This window comes from Zea mays, chromosome 1 (assembly GCF_902167145.1).
Source record: "Zea mays cultivar B73 chromosome 1, Zm-B73-REFERENCE-NAM-5.0, whole genome shotgun sequence".
NCBI classification, from domain to species: domain Eukaryota; kingdom Viridiplantae; phylum Streptophyta; class Magnoliopsida; order Poales; family Poaceae; genus Zea; species Zea mays.
In genome coordinates, this window is record NC_050096.1 from 289,547,036 (window position 1) to 289,570,212 (window position 23,177).

Below are 23,177 nucleotides of genomic sequence, written 5' to 3' on the forward strand. Positions count from 1 at the left end.
TTGTGCATGAACAGTCTCCAGAACACGAATTTGTTGCTTTGATTTCTCTATCAATAATTTCCTTGCAACATGATGCAAATCTCAAAGTTGGCCTACCAACCCGTTCCTGTACTACAAGCTACCAGCCTACTGCATCATTCATCCGTACAGTATTATTTCAGGACCAGACCATATATGAAAAACCAAAAAGACATGCCAAATTACAAGAATTCATGCTAACAAGAAAAGGAGCGATCAGAATCCACAAAATCATACCATAGCATTTGTATTTATTATATAGTGGTTTCCAAGCAACAAATTGAATTATTGAATGAACCCGTAAAAGAGAGTAATTTTGCGCAAATAAAAATCCATGGATGCTGCTACAAAGGGGGAACAAAAATCTCTACACAGTAACTCCATCCTCATTTGATCTTGCTCTATTTCAGTGCATCTTGGGAACACAATCAGCACCACAGATGACTGAATTAGTGATAACCAGGGGGCAGACTGGAGCATGGTGTACCGTGAGCTAATAGGGAAGTTGTTGATGGCACAATGCTGGCATGTTCATGCTAGAAACATGGTCTTCTTACAGTTTTTAACATTAGCCAGATAAGCTACTTACTAAATAATAGAAAAATGGGAACAACCAAGAATAGAGATGATGCTTTAATTACCGAAAAAACAGAATAATGGGACAGTGCTCTTCCTTCATATCTTCACCATAGGTTGAGTCCAATTTATTGTTTCCATTTGTGGTGCTAGCCCAAACAGGAAAAACATGGCATTTGTGCTCTGTAAAAAAAAGTCAGGCTTATTGTATAACTTAGGACCAACTCCTGTAGTAGGCTTGTCATCCTCTGGTTACTGAAAAATAAACCGTAACATCAGAGTGAGAATCTGCAAGGAATTTTAATGAATTAACAAGCTACTCGATCGATAACTCAGCATTAATGGTGGCAGATACTCATTTGCTCCACTGTACTGTACCACTGGATGAAGATGAGCTACTTCCTAATCTGCTTGAGCTGCTAGCCGGGGAATCCCTCTCAATCTCCACTGACTGGTAATTCACAGATTCTTTTGCAACTACACAATAGACTACAACATGTTCAAGGAGCAAAGGTGTCACCATGAATATACATATTATCATCATGTGATATATATATATATCAGTTAAGTTGTAGGCTTGTAACCAGATCTTCAATATCCACAACGATGTATAGTTTAGGATTAAAACAATAACACATGACAAAGGAGTTTAGGCTCTTGGTTGATAATCAAGATTGATGTTGAGTTGTTCTCCTTTCAGTCTGGTTTGTCTATTGCCATAGTGATCTCGCAAATCAAATTGCGAAGAATCCCGTGCTCGGTTACTTATTTGCTCCTGTTATTTTCTCTATTCATAAGATGGACTCTGGCGCTTTGGCAAGTTGTCGAGTTCCACCAACGTGCAGGGATCACTACAATGTCAGGGAGCACTTGACTACTTATTGTGGAAATTACAGAAGCACATGCGCTGCAGAACCATTCCATCGACACTGACACTGTGACACCCGCTGACTGCCAATCCAATTTGATGTCACTTGCAGGCTTGCAGCGCACTGCGTACCATGATAAGAAGCCAGTTTCGACGGTCGGTTATATCTAGCTGACTGCCAATCTAGTTTCGACGGTCATGTTATAAAACTCAAGCAGCACTACATAAAAATATATCAAGCAATTATAGAATAGTTGATGCTCCCTCCTATCTGCAGATTCTGAATAGCTGATAGGCTAAAGCTAATGCTCCCTCCCGTCTGCTGATATCTACAAACAAATATCAGGCACAATTAAGGTAAACATACAGTTATAACCGAATATGTGAAATGATAGATACTAATCAAAATTTGAAAGAACGGTTCAACTTATAAGAACTTTTTTGGTCATAAACAAACAATGTAAATGTAAATAAAAACATTTTAAAATATCGCACAACTTATAGAGGGCATTTTAAGCATTTGAATTAACAATAATTCAATAACCAACAAAATTTTGAATTTGTTTTGTCGGAAACCCTCCTTAAACAAGAGAGCACCCTCCAAAAATTAGCATAATATTCTTTAGTATCTTAGAAATCCAATTTCGATCCTAATTCAATTCGATCCTTAAATTTTATAGTGTAAAATCTAGAATCCATTACCACCCCTACTTGCAACTCTTGATACTGTCCTAGCACCAGTAGCACCTCACTGAGTAATAGACTAATAGGCTAATAGCTGCAAAGTACATAAACCAATCCACTCACCTGTACTATCAACATGTTCACCACTCGCCATGCAAGCTTTATTTTTCTTGTACACCTGAACACCACTCCCCGATGGATTTGGAAGGATGGGAGGATGGAGTGCGTAGAAGTTCCCAATAGCAGCTGCTGCCGTTCTGAAGCACTCTTTCTCATCATCCCAGGTAACCTATTTTAAGATTGAAATTACTAAAAGAATCAGGGTTGCCAGAACGAGGACTGCATCATCCAAAAAAATGCCACGAGGGAGGCTTATCAGGGCTCAAACAAAGAAACAAGTTAAATAATAACTTATGTTCAGATACTTATATAGGAAAAGCTAATTAAATTTCATTAGCTGAAACAGTTATGCAATGAATCACTTGCCATCTCGATAGTGAGTGTATAGTCTAGCACTCTAGTTCCACGATCCAATTTTAAAGTAGCACACATAATGAACTTGACTTAATAAGAGAAAACCTACATCATTCCCCATAGTCAAAACAAAATTTGGGAGACGGTCCATATCAGGGGTGTACTGATCAAGTACAACTGGAAGCCTGGTCAAGTTCCCATCGTGATCAACGTGAATAGAGAAGTACTCATTAATCATCTCAGCGTTTTCTTTCAGTATTTTCGAGTTTGCCTGCAAAATATAGGTTATGTTCGTTTAAAGAGCTATGTAACAAGAAGTTTTGGCAGACTCAAACTGAAATAAACAAACATAATAACATATAAATATATACATCACCTTAGGCACCTATCACATTAATCATGATTTTGGGCAATTCCAAAAATAACTTACCTCTGCAATCTCCAGTTTCTCCTCGTCATTTTCATCACCGATTGATTCATAATCTTTTAGTGCCATCAGCAGCAGCTTCTGAAGAGGAGCTGGTTCACTAAGCTGGATCGCATTGAAGTTTCCAAAACGGCACAGAGCTTGCTGGTACATGAGTTCTTTACTGCACCATGAATTCAATAATTAACATACCACATGAAATTAAATACTAAAATGTCCCTGGAAATAAATAGTATCAATGCAATATGTCGAAGTGGCTGCAGTAGTTGCAAGCTTGCAGCAGGACATTGTATGCAGGTGGCAGCAGTGTGATGATCTGGCATGGCACTATGAAGCCCATGGAGTCAGTCACTTCATCTCCAGCTTAGACCAAATTAACAACACCATCGAGCAATTTGCATTCCAGCCAAGCACAATTTTATTAGTCACCCACACAAATCCTGGACAGGGAACTGAATCGAAAGGAATTCGAGTTGTAGAGGAAACCACTCGCTGCTACTGCTAGAAAACAAGCATGATCATGAAAAGTGATATGGACAATTTCCAAAATTATGAGAAAGCCACTTACCCCTTTTGCTGCTGCAGACATGATGAGGTTTGGCCAGAGTTCACTTTTCAGAAGAAGTACCAAACTTGGCTTCCAGTATCCAAAAAAACTATCTATTGCAGTAGGACAGTCAAGAGGAGCAAACTACACGCATAAAAAATGAGGTTGGAACTTTGGAAGGGAGAAATAAACACGGCATGCAAAAATTGCACATGAAGCTACTTCCAATGTGGACTTCCGAAATCCTTAAGGCAGCCAGTCCCAGCATCTGGACAAACTACACTTTCCCTCCCAATTTTTACTCAAAGTATTACTATTACAACCCAATAGCAGCAGTTAGGTAAATACCCAATGATCCTGTGAATTTTAAGTGATATTACAATTGTACTGTATCAATGTATGGTTGAGTCAGGCATGGTGAAGCATTAACAGATGAACAAAGCAACACCAATTCGAATTATCAAATAGCACTACGAAGAAAACGCACTGTTCATCCCCACTAAACTAAATCCAGCACAGCCACAGGGTTTGAAGCTTCATGAGCAGTCTGCAAACGCACCTGATATATGACACCATCAGGGAGTAGATTCATGATAACTTCTCTGCATACAAGCCAAATGGTGGTAGATATTTAGGGGACGACAACACAATATGAATTTTGAAAATGGCACTTGTGGCTGAGAACGGGAGCTTACGACGAGGAGAGGGTGGTGGTGGTGAAAAGCACGGGGAGGCCTGGACGGAGGCGGACACAGTGGCGAACAACGGGAAGCGCGACCATTCCCTCGCCAAGGGATACGGCATGAAACCACACGAGCGTGATGAGCGGGACGAGGCAGAGGTAATTGTCGATCTCGCTCTGCGCCTTGCGGAACTGGTAGATGATGTTCCAGCCCATGGCGAGGAGGTAGAGGTAGGAGTGGTCCTGGCAGGAGTTGACGAGCAGGTAGCCCCGGCGGAGCGCGTCCTCGAGCTGCTCCAGCGGCTCCGGCGTCTCTGGGTACTTCCTGAGCTCCGACACGCGGAGCTGCTCCAGCAGGCCGCCGATGAGCTTGAGGTGCTGCGCGAAGCGGCGGCAGTTGCGCTTGTGCAGCCGCGCCGTGGACGCCGCCCTAACGATGAGGGAGATGAGCTTGACGGCGTCCAGCCCCGTGAGCTGCGCGATGTTGGAGAGCTCTCCGAGGTTGTCCCACGACGCCATTGCGACCTCGGCTCAGCTCCCGAGTCAAGCAATCACCCGATCTCTGTTTCCGTCCTCTGCTAACCGACGGAACGGACGGGAAGCCTTTGGGCCGGGCCGCGTGAAAGGCATCCGAGATCAGAGAGCCCTACCTACCACCGGCACCGGGCATGGTGCTTCTCCCCCTCGGCCATAGCCATGCTTCGAGCTTCTGCTCGAACCTACGCCCTCAGCTCCAGAATTCCCGGTGAACAGGGCGCGGCTGAGCAGATCTGCGAGAGCGAGAATAAATCTGCAGATGGCGGTGTGGGGGCGTGACATGCGGGGGAGCAAGCGTGGAGCCGCGGTTGCGTTTTGACGCTGCGTGAGCGCGAAATGCGGGCAGGCGGTTCGCGGAGCTAGAGGAGCGGCGGGCGATTCGCGGTAGATTGAGGAGCGGCTCCGCAGGCGGGTTCCGCGGTAGGGGAGGTGCGGGATTTGTGGTGATTGAGGTGTGGGTGGGATTCGCCATGGGGGAGGCGCGGGATTCGCGGTGCTTGAAGCACGACATCGTGGAGCTTGAGGAGCGGCGGGCGATGGCCGGTTTCGCGAGGGTGTGCGGGTGAGCTGGTTTCGCGGCGGGGAGGCGAAGCCACGGGTGGGATTCGCATGCGGGGCGGGGGCAGTCTACACTGCCCCCTTAATAGTTAGTACAGATATACGTTGTAGTGGGCGGGCGGCGATGCGATTGAGGAAATGACCTGGAGCTGGAGGTTTAGGTTGTCTGCACTGGGGACTGGATGTGCTGCGCTACCCGAGATAGTGTTACCCTAAGCCAAAAATTTGTTGTAGTCGCATGCCCTATCACTAACGCTATTTTGTTGTAGGAGCGCTGGAACGATAGATGTAGTGTTTGTACAACAGTAACACTATCCATTGCTTGGCAACGGCCACGTTCTCGTGCGCTCGAATGGAAGGAGAGAGGGGTAGCAGCTGAAGATGGTTGAATAAGATATATGGCAATTAGTATTAAGTTCTAGATATAGAGTATAGTGGGTGTAGAAAATTGTGTCGTATAAAATAGAATCTTGTTGAACAATATGAAATATTCTTTTTAGAGTATAGATATAGAGTAAGATGAGTGTGTGAATTATTTTTAGAGTATAGATATAAAGTAAGATGAACTTTAGGGGATGTGCTCTAGGCATTTTACTAGTAGAAGAAGACGCCAAGAAAATATTCGTGACAGAGATTCTACTTTGATCTAGGACGTATCTTGAAAATGTTGTATTTATGAATAAAAGAAAAGGCATTTGTTTAATTAAGCTATGATGATAGGATGAACTAAGTATATTCCGTTGCTATTTTAATTGAGGGCCTATTTGATTTAGGGTGGCTAAACTTTAGTTACTACTTACCCCTTTGGCACGACTCTTTCGGTAGCTTTAGCTTGCTATCAAACGGCCACAAAAAACAGCTTCCCATCGAGAGCCTTCCAAGAGCCAGAACTGTTTTCTTACTAGAAGCCAGAGTACAAAAAAATATGCTTCTACCGGCTCCTCTTACCCAACCTTTGATAAAATTACCGCCCCTGTCACCATCCACTCGAATAAAACTCTAGAGAAGCCATTTTGCCAAACAAAATACAAAATGGCTCTAGCTCCTTTAAAGAAGCCAAGGAGCTAAAGCCAGAGTCGTTTCTAAAGGAGTCAGAGCTCTCGTAAAGGGGGTCTAAATTTTGGTCAGGGTGACTAGAAGTCCCCCAACTAAAGCTTAGTGCTCTAGTTGTTGAGCGGTAACAAAAAATGACTAAATTAGTATTTTTACTGTATCTATCCTTTACCTTCTTCCATACGTCCTATAAATAGTGGTAATAAAGTCTTTATATATAGTAAGTAATGTTTTTTAGTCAGGTTTAGTCACTAAAACCAAACCAGATATTTTAATAATAAATTTTATTGACTAAAGTTTAGTCAGCTGACTAGATAAACTAAACGTAGCCAAAGAAAGTTGGAAAGGAGAGAAGAAATATTTTTATAGACTTCATTCATTTCAAGATAAGCGTATAAACTATTCTAAATTTAAGTGATATAAAAAACAATATCAATATCTAACGATGTTGAATATTAATAGTTTCATGTGTGTGTATATAGTTAGGTTACAAATAGCTCTTCGATAGCCATTATGTATATTTAATTTAGGACATATATGGTGGTGTTATTAAATAAAGTTAGGTATGCTCCAAATGTTGTGTATACTTAATGTGGGCGAGTAGCGAAAGATAGTTGCTGTCTCCGCGGATAATAGGCGATAACATGGCACGCATCTTGGCCGTGGATCTATTCCTGCCCATGCAATCCTGGCCCTGCAGGATGCCACGTTGGCAACCCGATTCGATCGACCAGGATGAAGAGCTCATGGAGCGGAGGGAGGAGCCTGTCTTCCTCAATTTGGGCCCACCAACTAAAGTGCAGTTCTCTTGTTTGGATTTTTTTTTGCTGAAATGTTTTTTTCTGAGAATCAGGATTCCAAAATAATCTAGTGTCATCTGAATCTGGATATCACGGGTTACTTTATGGTTTAGTAAGCGACAAATTCCTTTTATCGTGACGATTCGTTGAATTATACGTTTACATTGGTTTAGACGATTTTCACAAAAGCTGCATGAGAAAAGGGTTTGGTTGTTAATAGCCGATCATGACGGCCAGAAGCTGAAACAAAACAGACCCTTAGACTATCAATAATGGTTCCCTCCATATCATATCATTCCCCAAATCCCACTTTTCATCGTCCTCTACCCCCCTTAATCCTAGCTTCCATAGTGGTTACCTGTAAATCTATCCCCTATACACAATACACGATATTCCTAATATATTGTAAATTTGTTTTTTCCACTTATGTATTAGTCATAGTCTAAAATAGTATCTATATACTACCTCCATTCTCGAATATTTATCGCTCGCTAGTTCATTTTTTAACTAAACCACGAACGAAGAGAGTATTAACTATATGTTTAATTGGTAGCCTAGAGTATAAGAAATTTAGGTGGAAGAGAGAACATCCTATAATTAGAGACATGAAGATTTGTCCCTAAATTTAGGGTGTTCTTTAGGGACAACCGTTGCGGCTTTAAAGTGGGTATAGAATTTTACCCATATTTGCTTGTGGGTATAGAATATTACACATACATATGCTCGCACACATAATTTTACTCATCGGGTAACTCGTACCCGCAAAAAAAATCTTAAATTCTAATATGTCAATCACTAAAGATGTCAAACAAACACACACAAAACAAATTTAACTTCAAATTAAAAAAATCATATAATTATATAACTTGATAGTTGAACAAACAATAGTTGAAGAAGGATTTTCATTTAGATAAGATGTGCTTTTATTAGATAAAAATAGTTGCATGATATGCGTATACTTCTCGTATGAGTACACGAGTATGGATAGTACCCACACATATTTGTACCCTGTCTACCCGATGGATAGAGGTTCTTGCCCATTAATATACCCACGAATAAAAGAATCATCTTACACCCGCACTTATATCGGGTAAAACCTATTGGATATTTGAGTTCTGGGTATCCATTGTCATCTCTAATCTACAGCTCCCTAAATCTCACTTTTTCACCATCCTCTTAATTATTCTAAACCCCTAAACTCTAGCTTCTACAGTGGTTCCCTCTAAATTCATCCCCTATACATAATATATCATATTCATAATATATTTTAAATTAGTTTCTCTCTCTCTATATATATTTGTCATAGTTTAAAACGATACACATTAATTATGTGTTTAATTCTCATAGTTTATAGTGTAAAAACTTTAGGGAGGACACCCTTAGATTTAGGGGCAGAAGAGCATGTCCCTGAATTTAGATGCCTTTTAAAGACAGCTGTTGCAAGTTGCAACTTTAGGGTGTTCTAAAGCTTCGAAGGAGGGCACCGATGTGCGCTATCTCGTAATATACCTATCTGATGTCATATTTTTTTACAATTTTGGTTAAGCTTGAGATGATAAAATTTGAGATGGTTTGAATCTCTAATCGTGTGATTGGATGCCTGCGCTCAAGCAGCTAGGCTCGCCCCGAGCTTGGCCCTCTAGATACGCCCGTTTTGTGTGTATCTGTGGATGCAGAAAATGGCTCCCACAAAGGCTAGATGCATCGGTACGTACATGTTCAGCCTTCTGGATACAACAAACCAAACACACGTCAGATGATGGTTAATGTATGTGGTGAGTCTGACTCTCTTAATGCGTGTAACCAAACACGATGTTAAATGATTTACAATTTAGGATAAAAAAGGTATTATATTAGTTAGTAATGACTGTTGCAAGTTAGCTGGAATCTGATCCATTGCGATAACACCAGAATACGTGGAGGGAACCCACAACCCAGTGTTGTTCGGCTCTTCGTGGCATCTGGCGTTCATAGGTTAGTTCAAACCGAAGGACCGATGCTGGCATCTGGAAAATGTCTTCGAGCATCATCGTCATATCAGTGCAAAAGGTGAGTGAATGCGATTCCATAGCATTTTTCAAGCCTAACGAGCAAGCTGCTGGTGTGTTATTATGCGTTCGATATTAAAAATGCCGCTGCAAGTGTACGTGTACCTAAAGGGAAGCTAAAAAGAACACCATGCCATGCGGTGAGCGGTGCGATCCACGCATATCGTCTGGCTGGCTGTGGTTGATTTTTGGTGCCGTGGATTCCTAATTTCCTATCACAAGGTGCACGTAGCCACGTACCTACTACATTTGCATGCTTAGTTCTACCAACTCGACTCCACTAGTGGAGCGCCGTAGTAGCGACTAGCGAGTGTCCTTAAAAACATATTCACTCCGTTTCGTTTTAGTTGTCGTTGGATAGTGCAAAATTGAACTATCCAGCGACAACTAAAAATAAATAGAAGGAGTATATAGTAACTGATCGTGCGTGTATATAGCCATACAAAATAGAAAATACTACTGAACAAATGAATAGTAAGTGAAATAAGAGATGAGATAGAAAGTCAGCGTAAGATGTTTTCTAATTTTCTTAGAAAAATAATAATTCTTTAGAAAAATAGAGTTATTAAATTAGTCCTAGTACGAGAGAAAGAATATCTAGTTTAAAACAAAACATCAACATTCAGCACAGTTTGAACCAAATATAACAGATTGTTTACAGTTACCACTTACCATGTAAACTAGGTACAGTCAACAACAAAAGAAGATGAACAAAATCATCAGGAAGTTCACATATTGAGGTGGCTAATTCGTTGCATTCTTGATATTCTTTCCCTTGCGTGGCTTAAGTTGCGTTTGGTTGGAGAGCCAACTGGGATGGAGCGGCTCCATTCCAATTTCTAAGGATTGAGTCATTTCATTCTATGTTTGGCAAACAGAACGAAATCGCTCCATTTTTTGTTTGTTTGGTTGAAGAGTAGAATAGAGTAGAGCCGCTCCGTTTATTGTTTGGTTGAAGAGTTATATGACTGTTGAGTGGAGAAGAGGGATGAGAGCGCTCGCGTCCGCGAGAGCGCTCGCATCCGGACGTTTTGGTGAAGCGAGAGCATCCCAAATATTTGTTATTTAGGTAGTGTTTGGTTGAGGAGCCAAGTAGAATGGAGCCGTTACATCCCTGATTCTAGGAACGGAGCCGCTCTGTTCTGTGTTTGGTAATCTGGAACGGAGCGGCTCTATTTTTTGTTTGGTTGCAGAGTGAACGGAACGGGGCGCGACTGTGAGAGCGGGATGGGAACGGAGCGGCTCCGTCCGGTTGATTTTTTGGAGCGGAATGGTTCCGGATCTGAGGAGAATATTCCCTAATTGGAGTCATTCCGTTCTAGTTACTTTGTAACCAAACAGCAACAAAACTGAGACAGAACGGCTCCGTTCTACTTGGCTCTTCAACCAAACACTACCTTATAGACTCCAGGAGCCGCTCCGTTCTCCTCCATGGTAACCAAACATAAAAAAATAAGAATATAGTCGTTTCATTCCCTTCCGCTCCTCAACCAAACACACATAGCTGCTCTCTTGATTCTTTTACTCCTTCACTCTTTAAACGAACTTCAATTGGTGGATGAATCTCAATCGATTTTGGAATTTCGCAGCCAATGAAACTCTCATATTCTTCAACAGCTTGTAAAGAATCAAAAATTAATTCCAACAGCAGGCTTCAATGCATCCTCGCAAGCAGGTACCAAAAGAGGCATTCTGCAGTGAGAACAAGAATTAATTTACCAATGCAAACTGTGTTCATCAGCCAATAAAAGAACAACTATTCTTCTGCACGCCCGTCGCGAACGCGCCCAGCGGCGGGAGACGATGAGGCTGTCGGCATCGGGGAAGAAAGCGAAATTGTTTAGATTCGCCAAGGGTTTGAAAGGTGAGGTGGAAAAGAGGTAGGGAGGATTTCGCAAAATTACAAATCCAATATGTGGAGGCTGGTGGGAGGGTATGTTTGAAAGATTGCCACGTGACATCGGATTAAAGATGGTTGACTGAGATTGAATATGTGCACATGGCATGTGCACAAGATATGCTCCCATTACGGGATTCCTCGTGTGGATTTGGACAGCTGGACGTCCTGTAAAGTTTGGAGGCCCACGCACAGAGGAAGCGCAATCCCACCCCACCCGGCACCCGTTGACCGCTGTTCGCCTAGCAATGAGCGCCATCCACTCACCCGCCGCGCCGCCGGCGAGGCCGCCTTTCCGGCGCAGCACGACGGGAGTAGCGTCTCCCCTCCGGGAACCCTCACAGCCGCAACCGACGCCACCGGCGCCTCCGAGCCTCACCTCCCGCCGCGCCGGTCTCGTCGCACTCCTCGTGGCAGCGGTGGCGCCGGAACGCCCTGCCGCCGCCGCCGCCTTCTCGCTCGGCATTCGTACGACCGCATCCTCCGCCTCTCCTACCAGCTTTCTCGGCTCTGCAGTGACCGGGCATCTCACTTGTATTCTCCCATGTTCTCTCTTCGTGTTGCCGCGCGCAGCTGGGCCCAAGGAGCTGCTGCGGGAGCAGAAGAAGAAGTCGGCGTCCTTCCTCCTCGCGCCCATCGCCGCCTCCCGGGACACCCTCGTCAAAGCCCACGCGCTTCTGGGTAACTCCATGTCCTCGGGAGCCCTCGACCTTGTCTAATCTGGTCGGATGTCCAGGAAACCCTTAGCAACCGTGGCTGTGCGATGCAATGTAGCTTCGCCGAGTGCGTCTACTGAGGACGCCGAGGAGGTGAAGGGGCGGATCCTTGCGGCAGGAAGGGACTGCGTGCCGCGGCAGAGGAACTCGATTGTCGCGCTCCAGTCGCGGACTGGCGTTGAGGTTGGGTTTTTTTACTTTCACTTGCATGTCTATCGGCTGGTTTGTTTTTGTGCTCCAGGTGAATGATGTAATTACCCTGTAGGTGTGCACATTCAGCTTGATACTGAAGAACGCCGCGTCGCTGCTCGCCAATAAGGATTCCCTCAAGGTTGAAGCTGATACTAGGCTCGAGGAGCTCATAAAGTATGTTTATAGCTAGCTAGCATCACGTGATGCTCACAGAATTGTTGTTTATTGTATCGAGTAAACTTTGGCTCATTGACCTTGTCTTCTACAGGTCATTCTCTGAACTGGGAACTCTGGTGGAGAACAGTAATTTTGAGCTCGCAGATGATAGGCGAGTAATGCCAGCACACATATTTTTATTTATTTAAATCCTGGATATGAGAAACATGTGTGACCTATTAATATTCTGGCCTCTTACTAGTAGCAACTTGATGTTTCCTGTGACAGCATTTTATGTCTATCTTTTTATTTATGTAATGTTGTCATCTTTTTTTTATCTCCAGTTAGGATATTTAAAATTTTGTATACGGACAGCCAATTCTTTCTCTTGTTGATTTTGTAAATAAAGGAGTTGTATATCTTATATCATCATCTCACCATAGGAGTTTAAATAAACTGCTGTAATATTGTCGGACCTCATAGTCTGGATTGTCTTCTAACGTGAAATGAATGGATCTGTACAAATTTTATTGAATGCTCTGTATAAGTTCAAATAAATAAGCCTTGTCTTTCTATGATATTGTTTCAAAATATACGAATTTAGTAAATGCTGGCATTGATCAATTTTGTCCTGCAGAGAGAAGATAAAAGATGGCTTACTGAGCAGTGTCTCTGCCCTGGACAAATTTGAGCAGAGTGTTAAAGACTGTTTAGGTGTTTAGACTTTTTTGTGCCAGATCGGATCACATTTTTTCAAAGCATTTTAAATTGACTTACTTATTGTTTTTATTTTTCTTCTATCGTTGAGGTAAGGTTTCATTTGCCTTTGCTCATTAGGGACTTCTGTTGTACAAATGATCTGTTCATTTGATCTGATATATGATATTTATGGTACAAGAATGCTTGTCTGTAAACAAAAACTAGATTTAAATTGCCAGAAGTTCAAAGCGTAGTAGCTGTCCAAGCAGGCCCTATACCAAATTTTGTTTCAGCTACTACTATTTTCAAGGTTCTCTCTGTTGTTCTCCACAACTTGTCGTCTTGTTTATGAAAATTATAAATGTGCACTGTTTATCTATCTATACCTTAGGCTTCTTGTTTCTTTAAATCCTGGTATCCATTAGATTATACAGGACTAAAAATATAATGGATCTATACCTTAGGCTTCTAGTTTCTTTAAATCCTGCTATCCATTAGATTACATGGGACTAAAATATAATGGAGTATTTTCTTTAATTTTGATCTTTATGTGCCATTTTTTTTTTGTGAATTACATAGTACAACACAGCCGCTCATAACACACGCACACTTATCCCTAAGAATGCACGCACGCAAATACTTCCCTTACGAGCATCTTGGAACTGAGCACAACACTCTGAAATATTCGCTTATACGGGAAGTCGAATTTGAGGTGCTATTGGGGCTCTTGTAATCCTTTTGCACCATAAATTAATTGTATGTCTATATGTATGCATTGATGATTTTGGAGTAAATGTAATTTCTTGAAACTGAAATGAATGTGTGTTTGGTAGGCAGAATCTTAATAATATATTTTTCATGACAAGATTTGATGTATTATTCGAGAGAGAAAAAAGATTTGATGTATTATTAAATATTGTACAAGAATCATATCAGGGTTTGAATGCTAATGAATTGCGCACACCACGAGATGAAAAAGAAAGAGGTAATGCAGCTATTCCATTTCCAAGTAACGATTGAGCGGACACATGATCTGGTCATCGGGCGAGGCAGAGGCTTCCACAAAATACAGTCTGCAGCACGGCGTCCCGTCGTCGGGATTTTTCTCCACCGACCTGGGCAGCTTCCTCAGTTTATCGAACAGGTTCTCCGGGTGACTCAGCAGCCCAAAATGCGCTTCGGGGTCTCCAATCTGCGTCAGCGTCACCCGGGAGAACCCCATAGAAGGCAGCAGGAGGTCAGGGCTGTCATGGTAGAAGTGGTACATCGTCGGAGAGAGCAGCGTCGCGTTCTTGTTCATGAAATCGACCAGGAGCACCGCGCTGGCCGAGGAGCGGCTGGCGGCGATGCTCTCGAGGACCTGCATCGCGTCCGCGTGGTGGAGGTAGTAGATGATGCCTTCGAGCACCCACACGGTGTTCCTCCCGGGGACGTACCCGCAGCTCTGCAGCTTCGCTATCCAGTCCCCGTCTCGTATGTTGGCAGGAACCCTAGCCAATGATTTCGCCGCCACGGTGAGTTTCTGGCGGCTTGCGGAACTCGCCGCTGCCTCGCGCAGAAGGTCGGATTTCAGTTCTAGGAGCTCCGGGAAGTCGAGTTCAAATACCGTGCATCCCTTTAGGCAGCTCAGCCGGTAGGCTCTTGCATCCATCCCTGAAACACAATAGAGTGAGAGAGCGTTGCTTGGTCGTCAGAACGAGCCTTGTTCTGGGTAAACTTATCCTGCAAACGAAGATGCCCTTTGTAAAGCAGATTTTAGCTAAGCTTGCTAGCTTCATGTGCCACAAAATGTGGCATTCTTGCTCCAGCTTTACACGTTTGTTTCAAAACATTAGAAGCTGTAATGTATGGTTTTACTTTTACCAGAACTGTTGAACTTGAGGTTTAGGTGAAGGCATTATATATCCAATTGAAACTAACTCCACCAGCGTTATCAAAATCAAACCCAACGTTTTGCCATGCTCTCAAAATGTTCATGTATCCAATGCTTGCTTTTGGGTTACCATTACTCCATATTAAATGAAAGTGAAATTAGTCTGTTGCTGTTATGTGTAGTGCTGGTACCCTCGGCTGCAAGCCAAGAGTTTTTTTTCTTGTAGGATACAATCATGCAGGCCAAAAGTTTCTTGGTCTGCATCTTGCTAACCGCCAACTGATTGGACCGGTCCAAGGGATCTAGCATAGGACACCAGTATCATCAAGGACACAAATATCAGTGCGCTGATGTTGATGTGCTCTATGTAATATGGACAAAGCATGCTAGCTTCAATCAAAATGGGATCTTTTTTTTTTCTTGCTGTAATGCGGCCATGTGTCTTCTTCCGAGCCACAATTGCTTTCTTTTGTTCCCTTTTCCATCACACACACACACGCACGAGAGGATCGTGACGTTTGTATAAAAAGTGGCTCTAATCCCGGTTAGAAAAAGAAAAAAGAAAAAGAGTACTCTAATCCCAGTTGGAAAAGGAAAAAAAAGATAATAATTGGTCCATCAAAATAGGCAGCGGCGCAGCGCCACGATAACTTTCTCCTTGCTGTAATGTGGCCAGGTGTCTTCATTCTAAGCCACAATTACTTCCTTTTCCATGTCACAAACAAGACTGTAGCTTCGTTTGTATGAAGAGTTTTTTTTTGACTATATAGTTCCGGAACAAACTGTCCAACTTACAATGACAAAAAGTGGCTCTAGTTCTGGTTCAAAAAAAATGGTGCGATTCATAGAACTCAAAACCAATAACATTAGCTTTCCACCCCACCCCACCCCCACATATACAACGCACATGAGTTTAGTTAGATGTTACTCCATTCATCCTAAAATATAATTCTTTCTAGACTAATCCTACATTCATTAAATAATCTATAAATATTTATTATTGAAAAAAAAGACTAGAAAGAACTATACTACGTTAGAGAGAGTATGTTTTTGGAACAACTCGTAGCTGATTGTTTAGTCTTGGTTGGTAACACTAGTCAAGACTAATGTCCTAGAGCTCTTTAGTCTAGACTGATAACAACCAAAACTAAGATAAACATTTTAATTTGGACTAGTTAATTACATGTACATTGCTATGGTTAGTTACAATATCTCTTTTTTATATAACACAAGCGGAAGTGGGCTGTGTGGCAACAGCCAAACGCTTGGAACGAAGTGGTCTGGTTCAAATCCTACATGTCCCATTTTTTTGCTCGATGTGCTCGCTGGGGCCGGCCGCTCGTTGCACGAGTGAGAGACGAGAGAGAGAGTTCACATGAAAAAAATCATGATTTAAAGATATAGTGATTGATGTTATTGACTGAGGACAAAGATTGATTCCAGAGGCACACCCTATAGAGTTCTTTACCTTATATTTATAGAAGATTTCGTCCTCTATACCTTTCAAAGATGTTATCTAAGGTGTTATATAAATATAGGGGATGTTCCTTTATTCTCTCCACATAGAGATTCTTTCCCTTCTATCTAATTTCTCTTCTCCTATAAAGCACCAACTCCTCCTACGTCACACACGAAGCACATAAGCTTGTTCTCCTCCTTAGCTTCTCGCTTAACAAACTAGTTAAGATAAGCCTTATCTCATTTTGGATTGTCGTCCCACGTCATGCACGAAGCGCATAAGCCTGTTCTCCTTTCCCCACCTTCTCGGCTAACAAACTAGATAAAATAACCACCACGATTATCGAATATTTATATGCCGTCACAACGCACGGGTATTATAGTAGTTGTATTTAAACAACATATTAAGCAAATTAAAATATGTATAAGACATTTGAGGCTATTAACAAATACATACGCACAAAAACCTGAAGCAAAAATACGTTTCTAATATAGGTCTTTGACGTATAGAAGACGAGATATAGAATATGTTGTTCGAAAAGAATGAGATATAGATGAGAAAATTTTTAGAGGTGTTTGTAGATGACATATATAAAAGAGAGATACATAGAATACCGTTGCAGATAGTCTACTAGGCTGAACTAAAGATCACTTATCTGTTAGTGTTGTCTTTTTTTCTTGAAACAATTAATAAAGATATTGTCCTTCGTGGCCAACCACGGGTGTTTAAGTTCATTCCCCACACATAAGGTGTGTCTTGTTTGGTTATTCTTATTATATATGAATTGGAATGAATTGAGAGGAATTAAAATAAATTTTTAATTGATATGAATTTAACCGATCTCAATCTAATCCATATAGATTAGTTTTAAAACGAACAATCCCTAAAATGGACCGCGTGGATGACGACCAGCCAAGTTATTTTACAAACGAAGAATATGCTATCATTAATGAACTGGACTCCTGCTTGCAGATATATTTTTTGTGGCTAACTAGCCGTAGGCGTGTAGTCTCTCGTTTATGGCTAATATTTGTTCAGTGTGAGCCTGTGAGGTAAAATGTGATCCTCAACAGTGAGGTGGCTGCGGTGACGTCATCGGTGTCAACGACTGCCGGCCAAGCCTCTCGAAAGCATCTATAGGGACAGTGCGCGCCTGCGCAAAATCTCACACACTTGACACTCCCCCCACCCCGAAAAAAAAAGGAAAAAAAAAGAGAAAAGAATGCCTCGGGTAGGCGAGTACCATGCGCGGGTGAATGTACATGCCGACATGCGTGACGCGTCGATCATGTACGGCATGCATGCCATGCGTGCGAAGATCGGCGCTACGCATGCGCAGCATGCAAAAATAAAAAATGCAAATAGCCAATATCTTTTCCTGATTATAAATCAGCAATAATTTTGGTCTGCGGCACGGCATCATGCAGGGCAGAGGGTAGAGGGCTGTGCCCGTATGCTGCTAACCTGCACCGAGGATGACGACCTGCGGGTCGCCGCCGAGCGCGGCGACGGCGGCCTCGACGCGGGCGTCGAACCAGAGCGTCCTGACGGCGATCATGACCCCGTGCACCTCGCTCGCGCCGGCTTGCTCGTCGCGCCGCATCTTGTCGCGAAGCCCCCTGAGGTAGCGCTCCCCGGCCAGCAGCCCGGCAGCCGGGTCGCGCACCGCGCGGCCCCAGAGCGCCCGCGCCGCCGCCGTCTGGCACGCGCTCTGCAGCACGGGGCCCCACTCGGCCTCCACCCGCGCGTGCAGCGCCCGCACGCCCTCCGGCGCCAGCTGCGCCATCGCCGCCGCGAACTCGCCTTCTCTTTCTTCTTCTTCTTCTTCGCCTCCTCCTCCGCCGTTGTTGTCGTCGTCCCTCCCCACGTCGCCATTCATGCACGGCGGCACATCACCCTCCTCCTCTTCTTCCTTTTTCTCCTGCTTCGAGTTCGACGACGACGACATGGCCACAGCTAGCGCTCTCCACCGGCACCGAGACTGCGCGCGGCCACACAATGCGCAGCGCAGCAGCTTGCTAGTGCTAGCTATATATGCTTGCTAGCTAGCTGGCCAATGATGTGGTCAGGCAAGGCAAGCAAAAGCTACTAGCTAGTTCGCCATATTCCTACTACCGTACGTACTACTACCAGCACAAGTGTCGTCAGTGTGTGATCTCCAAAAGACATGGCTATAGCTGTTGCTGTACTGTACATGATGGTTGGTTTTGTATGGTGAGTGAGTGGGAAAGCCAGCCGGGGGAAGAGATAAGAAAAGAGGACCACACGTACGCGACCCCTGCCCAGCACCGGCTCGCGCGCCCGGGGGCACGGGTGGCGCGCGATTTTCCGGCGCGCTTCGCCTCCGCGCATCGGACTGTAGCGAGACGGCGACGGCGACGGCCGGCGGGCGATGTGGTTTGTGGTGTACTACGTATTAATTAGTTGGCGCAGCTGGGGAGGACCAGCGGACTGGAGCTGTCGTCGCGGCCGGCCGGACGGGGAGAGGAGAGGAGCGGAGCGGACCAGCACGTGCGCGCGCCCGTGACGACGAGGTGCCTGCCGGATCGGACGTCCTAGCTTCCGCACCTCGAGTTTCTGAGCTGGGACAAAATATTTCAGCAATGGACTAGCGCAAATTCATTCAGCTATTGTGCGGAGGCCTCGCGGCTATAGATGTCCAATAAGCACGAGGCCCGCGAGTCCGGCACGAAGCCCGTTATTTGGGCCCGGTTCGAGCCCGGCACGGCCCGGTTCTATGCGGGCCCGGGTCGGCCCGGCACGAATAAGCGGGTCGGGCTCGGACAAGAAACTAGGCACGGTGGGCTAGCCCGGCACGGCCCGTTTACCTCTAATCTCGTTAAGCTCGTTTTTTTACACTAAAACGTGCTTACCGGTCCGCATAGCCCGTTTTTTGGACAGTTTTTTTCGTGCTAAACGGATCGGCCCAGCCCGTTGCGGACCGGGCTCGGACATGAAATTGAGCCCGCGTGCCTAGACGGTCCGACCTGATTTTCTAACCGTGCCTGAGCCGAGCCCAAAACGGGCCAGGCTTCATTGGACTGGGCCGGACGGCCCATTTGGACATCTCTATGCGCGGCTCAATAACTCACTCAAAACTTAGCTTGCGGATCCATCTCGAGACTTGGTCTAGTTGCTCACCAATTCACCAACCGTCCAGCCCAATACTATACACCACGCCACGACACCAAGTGGCCCAAGTAGCCAAGTCCAATTAACGGCCACCAACTCAGCAAATACCAAACCCTACCTCATATTCACATTCACCGGTCACAGGCCACCTCTCTCATACATACCCTCACGGCCACACACAGACGCATGGTCACTGGCGGCTTGCCGGCTTCACCTCACGCAGTGGCAACGCAGCCGACAACCGCTGCAGCAGCCCGAAGTGCATGGCTGCACGTCGCCGCCCATTTCTTCTGTTGCCGCCACCGCCGTCCGCTTCTTCCGCTGCCGCTGCCGCCGCAGTCCGATTCAAATCACGCCTTCACTGTAGCCCGTAATCTCTCTCAACTTCAAATCCATGCAGTTTGGCACCAGTCAATAATTGTGTAAAGAATTTTTAGCATTGTTACAGTTTATCAAGCTAGCTCGAGTTGTCTAACAAGCTGAGCCAAACTAGTTCCCTACCACCTGATTATAGTGATCCAAACCGAACCAACTTAAAGTGTGTTTGAAATGTACGACAACCAATAGTTAGCTGGCTAAAAATTATTCGTAAAATTAGATAGCTAACAAATAACCATCTGACGATATATTAACTAATTTGCTAAAAATAGTTAATAGTTAAACTAGCTATCGAACCAAGCTAACTAGAGTTGTCTAACGAGCCGAGCCAAGCTAGTGTCCTAGCTTGTGATTATAACGACTCGAGCTGAACCAACTTATTTTACTACCAAAGATATCCGTTTTTCAACGGATCGGTTGTGTTTTAATTTTGTTTTAGACCATGAGCTCGAAGACGTATGTCGGGTACCGTAATTAGGGGTACCCCCAACACTCCTAAACACGACTGGTAACCACCATCAACACAAACCGCAAAGGCTGATGGGCACGATTCAGATCAAGGTTTCGCCTACTCAAGGGACGTGATCTCGCCTCGCCCGAGACCAGCCTCGTGCGGGAACAGTAGTCCCAGACGAATCCTCGCCTCGCCCGAGGGCCTCCTCAAGCAACGGGCGCACCCTCGACTCGTCCGAACCCCAGCTCGGGCAGGCTTCGTCGAGAAGCAAACCTTGGCCAAATCGCCTCTCCAACCGACCGTATCGCAGGTGCATTCAATGCGAGGATCGCCTGACACCTTATCCTGACACACGTGCCTTAGTCGGCAGGGTCGAAGTGACCGCAGTCACTTCGCCCTTCCATTGACCGTCCTGACAGGAAAACAGCGCCGCCTGCCCCGCTCCGACTGTTGTGCCACCCGCCAGGGTGAGGCTGACAACAACCAAGTTCAGCCTCAGGCGCAACAGGAAGCTCCGCCTCGCCCGACCTTGGGCCTCGGCCTCGGAAGGTGGTCTCTGCCTCGCCCGACCCCAGGGCTCGGCCCCTGCCTCGGCCTCACGAGGAGGTCTCCGCCTCACCCGACCCCAGGGCTCGGCCCCCGCTTCGGCCTCGGAAGGTGGTTTCTGCCTCGCTCGACCCCAGGGCTCGGCCTCAACCTCGGCCTCGGGAGGAATCACCGCCTCGCCCGACCCCAGGGCTCGGCCCCCGCCTCGGCCTCAGGAGGAGTCTCCGCATCACCCGACCTTGGGCTCGGACCGACCGCGCCACGGAGGATGCATCATTACCCTACCCCTAGCTAGCTCAGGCTACGGGGGAACAAGACCGGCGTCCCATCCAGGCTCGCCCCGGTAACAAGTAATGATGGCTCCCCGCGTGCGTCCATGACGACGGCGGTTCTCAGCCCCCTACGGAAGCAAGGAGACGTCAGCAAGGTCCTAGCAGACCCGACAACTGTGCTTCTACAGGGCTCAAGCGCTCCTCCGACGGCCACGATACCGCGTACACAGGGTTCTAGCACCTCTCCGACAGCCACGTTGGCATGTACATAGGGCTCAGGCACCTCTGTGCCGGGCACGTTAGCGCATAGCTACACCCCCATTGTACACCTGGACCCTCTCCTTGCATCTATAAAAGGAAGGTCCAGGGCCTCCATGCGAGAGGGTCGCGCGGGAGGACGGGCTGGCGAACAGGCTCACTCTCTCTCCCTCGTGAACGCTTGTAACCCCTACTGCAAGCGCATCCCCCTGGCGCAGGATAACATGAGCCACGTTTCCCCCCTTGTGTTCCATCTCGCGCCAACCCATCTGGGATGGGACACGCAACGACAATTTTACTCGTCGGTCCAGGGACCCCCCGGGGTCGAAACGCCGGCAGTTGGCGCGCCAGGTAGGGGCCTGCTGCGTGTTGACGAACAACTTCCCGTTGAGTTCCAGATGGGTAGTCTCCAGCAACCTCTTCAGCCCGGGACGGCGCTTCACTTCGGGGAGTCTCGAGTTCTTGTCCCTCGACGGCAGCTACGACATGGTACTCCTCCCCCCGCAGCGCGACAGCGACAATGACGGCTGTCAGCTCGCCCGGCGGCGGCGAACTCGACGACGTCTTCCCCCCGTGGCGGAAGAGCAGCATCCGGGTTTGTCCCGCCGCCTTCCTCGCCGCAGGAGGAGGATGCGGGGCAACCGTGGCCAGGCAGGAGGCGGCAGCTCGTCGGCTGTCGAGCGAGTCGACGACGCCGACACCCAAGCGGGGGACATGTCGGGCGTTGTCCTCGCGCCTGAGACAACGACGGGTATCGTTTCCCCGCAACATGCCAGCCCCAAGCGGACAGATGACGCCAGCACACTCGCGAAGGGCTTGTTGGGCGTTAGCCTTGTACCTGAGATAACGGTGCAGTCCATCCCTGACGTGACTTCGTCACCGTCCATCGATCAAGAGGTACCGTACGTTTTCCACCCTGTGCCTTTTAGATTCAGCTTCGATCCACCAAGCGACCCCGCTTCGGTGAGCGCTTTCGTAAAGGCATATCCAAACCTTCCGGGGTATCATATGTGGTCATCTTGGGACCGACTGACGGCCGTCTCAACCTGCAGGCCCCCGGGTTTCGAGGAAGAAGACGCGCCCAACTCTGGTTGGGATTTCTCCGGGCTCCGCGCTCTTAGTGCCATGCGAGACTTCATGACCGCATGTGACTACTGCCTCTCCGATTGCTCCAATGATGGCCACAGCCTTGACGACGAGGGTTGTGGCCCAAGTCGCGAATGTTTCCACGTCAATCTAGGGGGTCACGACGAAGGCAACCACCTTGGTATGCCGGAGAATGACGATCCCTTAGGCCTGCGCCTCGCGTTGACATCCTGCGGGAGCTAGCTGTGGTCCCAGTCCCTGCGGGGGTCAGGACACACAGCTCGAGCAAATCCGCGAGATGCAGGCCAAGCTCGACGAGGAAGCAGGACAACTTGTGCAGCTCCGGCAAAACATCGAGCAGGAGTGGGCAGGCCGAGCACTCGCCGGAGAAGCGCGTCATCGGGCCCAGGACGTCCAACGCCGTATCGTTGACGATGCCAGGGCAAGGCTGCCCCGGCCTCCAGCGGGGTCGGCCAGAATCTGGCTGCAGCGGCAATGCTGCTCCGAGCGATGCCGGAGCCATCCACCACCGAGGGGCGGCGTATCCAGGGAGAACTCAAGAATCTCCTGGAGGATGCCGCGGTCCGACGGGCCAAAAGTTCTGCCTCCCGAAGGCAAGGGTACCCCCCGGAGCATCGCACAGCGACTTCTCGACTCATGCAGGAGGCCTCGGTCCACACCGGGCGCACGCGGGACGCAACGCCTGCAGCCCCGGGTCGCCTCGGCAATGAGCACCACCGTCGCGACCGTCGAGCCCGCCTCGACGAGAAGGTGCGCCGAGGCTACC

General features: G+C 46.6%; 3 protein-coding genes across 4 annotated transcripts; 1 reads left to right on the top strand and 2 right to left on the bottom strand.

Moving 5' to 3' along the window:
- Nucleotides 1-216: 216 nt before the first annotated feature.
- Nucleotides 217-5,265, bottom strand: LOC103644087 (cell number regulator 13-like). Its single transcript, XM_020546979.3, has 7 exons — nt 4,290-5,265; nt 4,154-4,196; nt 3,616-3,738; nt 3,051-3,210; nt 2,730-2,891; nt 2,270-2,435; nt 217-1,791 (listed from the first exon to the last, which is right to left on the bottom strand). Exons 1-4 carry the CDS (start codon nt 4,793-4,795, stop codon nt 3,208-3,210), a joined length of 675 nt encoding a protein of 224 aa, XP_020402568.1. The 5' UTR covers nt 4,796-5,265; the 3' UTR covers nt 217-1,791; nt 2,270-2,435; nt 2,730-2,891; nt 3,051-3,207.
- A 6,043-nt stretch (nt 5,266-11,308) lies between these two features.
- Nucleotides 11,309-13,185, top strand: LOC100383751 (uncharacterized). Of its 2 annotated transcripts, XM_035959628.1 has the most exons (6): nt 11,309-11,637; nt 11,743-11,850; nt 11,944-12,068; nt 12,151-12,251; nt 12,346-12,405; nt 12,871-13,185. In XM_035959628.1, the coding sequence occupies exons 1-6, from the start codon at nt 11,418-11,420 to the stop codon at nt 12,953-12,955; spliced, it is 699 nt and encodes a 232-aa protein (XP_035815521.1). In that variant the 5' UTR covers nt 11,309-11,417; the 3' UTR covers nt 12,956-13,185. The 2 variants fall into 2 exon arrangements, with proteins under 2 accessions (XP_035815521.1, NP_001349057.1); NM_001362128.1 differs by having other exon boundaries at nt 11,374-11,637; nt 12,346-13,098.
- A 667-nt stretch (nt 13,186-13,852) lies between these two features.
- On the bottom strand, nt 13,853-18,231 carry LOC103644088 (Leucine carboxyl methyltransferase). The gene is made up of 2 exons (NM_001323536.1): nt 17,729-18,231; nt 13,853-14,585 (listed from the first exon to the last, which is right to left on the bottom strand). The coding sequence occupies exons 1-2, from the start codon at nt 18,210-18,212 to the stop codon at nt 13,927-13,929; spliced, it is 1,143 nt and encodes a 380-aa protein (NP_001310465.1). The 5' UTR covers nt 18,213-18,231; the 3' UTR covers nt 13,853-13,926.
- Nucleotides 18,232-23,177: the final 4,946 nt, after the last annotated feature.